At 31.1% G+C, this 2,500-nt stretch overlaps 1 protein-coding gene across 1 annotated transcript in view; it reads left to right on the plus strand.

Annotated features, from left to right (window-relative positions):
- The first annotated feature begins 71 nt into the window (after positions 1-71).
- The window catches only part of LOC113827169 (lysosomal aspartic protease), a 16,559-nt gene continuing 14,130 nt past the window's right edge, over positions 72-2,500 (plus strand). Inside the window, exon 1 of the mRNA XM_070136487.1 lies at positions 72-231. Within this exon, the coding sequence (XP_069992588.1) occupies positions 173-231 (59 nt within the window). The 5' untranslated portion in view covers positions 72-172. The remainder of the gene's footprint in view (positions 232-2,500) is intronic.

A 2,500-nucleotide genomic window follows, 5' to 3' on the forward strand; every position in this document is an offset into this window, starting at 1 on the left:
CCCCAAGCTGATAACACATCGATAACGGAGGGGGGGGGTAAAAAAAAGACACGTCACTGCTACTCATGTCTTCCGGGCAGAGCCTCATGTCACCCGTTCAAGCGATAAGGAAGACGCCTATAAAAAGAAGAACCACGGGCACTGTCACCTGTTTTGCACTTCGTCGGCCATTATGAAGGTTCTTTTGTGTCTGCTGGTGGCCCTGGCCCTCGTGGCGGCCGAGCTGAACAGGTGGGTTCTAGGACGATTTTGAGATCCATGGGGGGGAGGGGCGGGGGGGAACCTGGGGTTTGTTTTCTCTCTCTCTCTTTCTCTTTCTCTCTCGCTCTATCTCTCTCTCTCTTTCTTTTTTCTCTCTCTCTATCTATCTATTTCTGTCTCTCTCTCTCTCTCCCTCTCTCTTTCTCTTTCTCTTTCCCTCTAATACATCACAGCAAAAATGTATACACACCTACATACATGCACACAAACTCACACACACACACACACACATATACATATATATATATATATATATATATATATATATATATATATATATATATATATATATATATATATATATGTATGTATGTATGTATATATATATATATATAATATATATATATATATATATATATATATATATATATATATATATATGTGTGTGTGTGTGTGTGTGTGTGTGTGTATGTGTGTGTGTGTGTGTGTGTGTGTGTGTGTGTGTGTGTGTGTGAATATTTGTATGTACATATGTATAGATGAATTTATATATATATATATATATATATATATATATATATATATATATATATATAAATATACATACATATATATATATATATTTATATATATATACATCACTAATTTCATTTACCGAATGATACTAATAAACCGACCAGCAAAATATAAACATTTCGATGAGAACCAACAGAATAACTCAAGGAATATCTTTCCTCAAACGTTAAGACCGTTAAGACCGTTAAAACCGTTACTAATCTCCCGAACACAAAATAGCTTTTAAACGTAACGGTTCGATGCGCATTCGAGTCTCGGCTTTTCTTTATGGCTCTCATTTGTATTTCTTAACGGCCGTTCACTTCCGGCAAACGTTTACCTTTCTCCTCTCCGTTGCACGTTGCCTCGCCGCGTGGAAAGGCTCTTCCTGCAACTGATTTGCAATGTCGTTCTTTATGGACGGAAGTGAATCCTTTTTAGGAATGAGTTTCCTGTGATTTTTTTTACAATTGTTATCGCGATGATGATGGATATTATTGTTGGTATCATTGTCACTATCATTATGATTATCAATGGTGTTATTAGCATCATAATCATCATTTTTCTTTACAGTATATTTTTTCTTTCTTTTTTTCTCGTTCGTTGGTTTCCAGGATAACCAAAAAAAGTTATGAACATATTTCTATTAAGTTTTTACTAAAGGTGTATTTTAGCCCAACTTGGATGCCATTAAATCTAAGTGGTGATCCGGATCCAGGAATCTTTTAAAAGGATTCATTAGCATTGCGAGATAAGAGTCAACTTAATTCTTACGCTTAAATTATTATCATAACTATTATTATCATTATTATTATTATCATTATTATTATTATTATCTGCATTGTTATTATTTTTATCATTATTATAACTATCACCTCTGATTAGTGATCCTATTGCCTCGGCGTAGGGTATGCGCTTTCTGAGTGCTTCTAGTCTTTATTGTTGTTTTATCAGCCTAATTATCATCAATATCATCATCATCATCATTCTTATCATCATAGTTATTAATATGATTATAACTACTGCTATTATTGCTATCTATCGTTATTAGAGTATCATCATCAATATCATTTTCATTAACGATGCTTCAATATTATTTTTCTCATAATTGTTATTATTAATATTTTTATTGTTATTATTATTATTATTATTGTTATTATTATAATTATCATTACTGTTAAAATTATCCTTACTATTATCATTATTATTATTATTAATCTCATCATCACCAATATTATCATTATTATTATCATTAATATCACTTTTATTATCATCATGATTACTATTACCCTTATTATCCATACCACCATCAATACTATTATTATTATCACTATATTTAGCATTATCATCATTACTCTCACAATCCTTATCAGTACTTTCATCATCATCATCATCGCCTTTACAGTCAGTATGATTATTGCCATCAACATAATTCTTAGGAATATAGATGAAATATCCACCCATGCAGTTTATGCGATTATGACGGAAAGGCAACACCACACAAACAATAAAAACATTAATTCTCTCTCTATAGGCTACATATATGTGAGTGTGTGTGTGTGTGTGTGTGTGTGTGTGTTTGTGTGTGTGTGTGTGTGTGTGTGTGTGTGTGTTTGTGTGTGGTTATGTATATATATTTAAATATAGATATTCATATATATATATATATACATATATATATATATATATATATATATATATATATATATATATATATATATATATATATGTATGTATATATGAA

This window comes from Penaeus vannamei, chromosome 22 (assembly GCF_042767895.1).
Source record: "Penaeus vannamei isolate JL-2024 chromosome 22, ASM4276789v1, whole genome shotgun sequence".
NCBI lineage: Eukaryota > Metazoa > Arthropoda > Malacostraca > Decapoda > Penaeidae > Penaeus > Penaeus vannamei.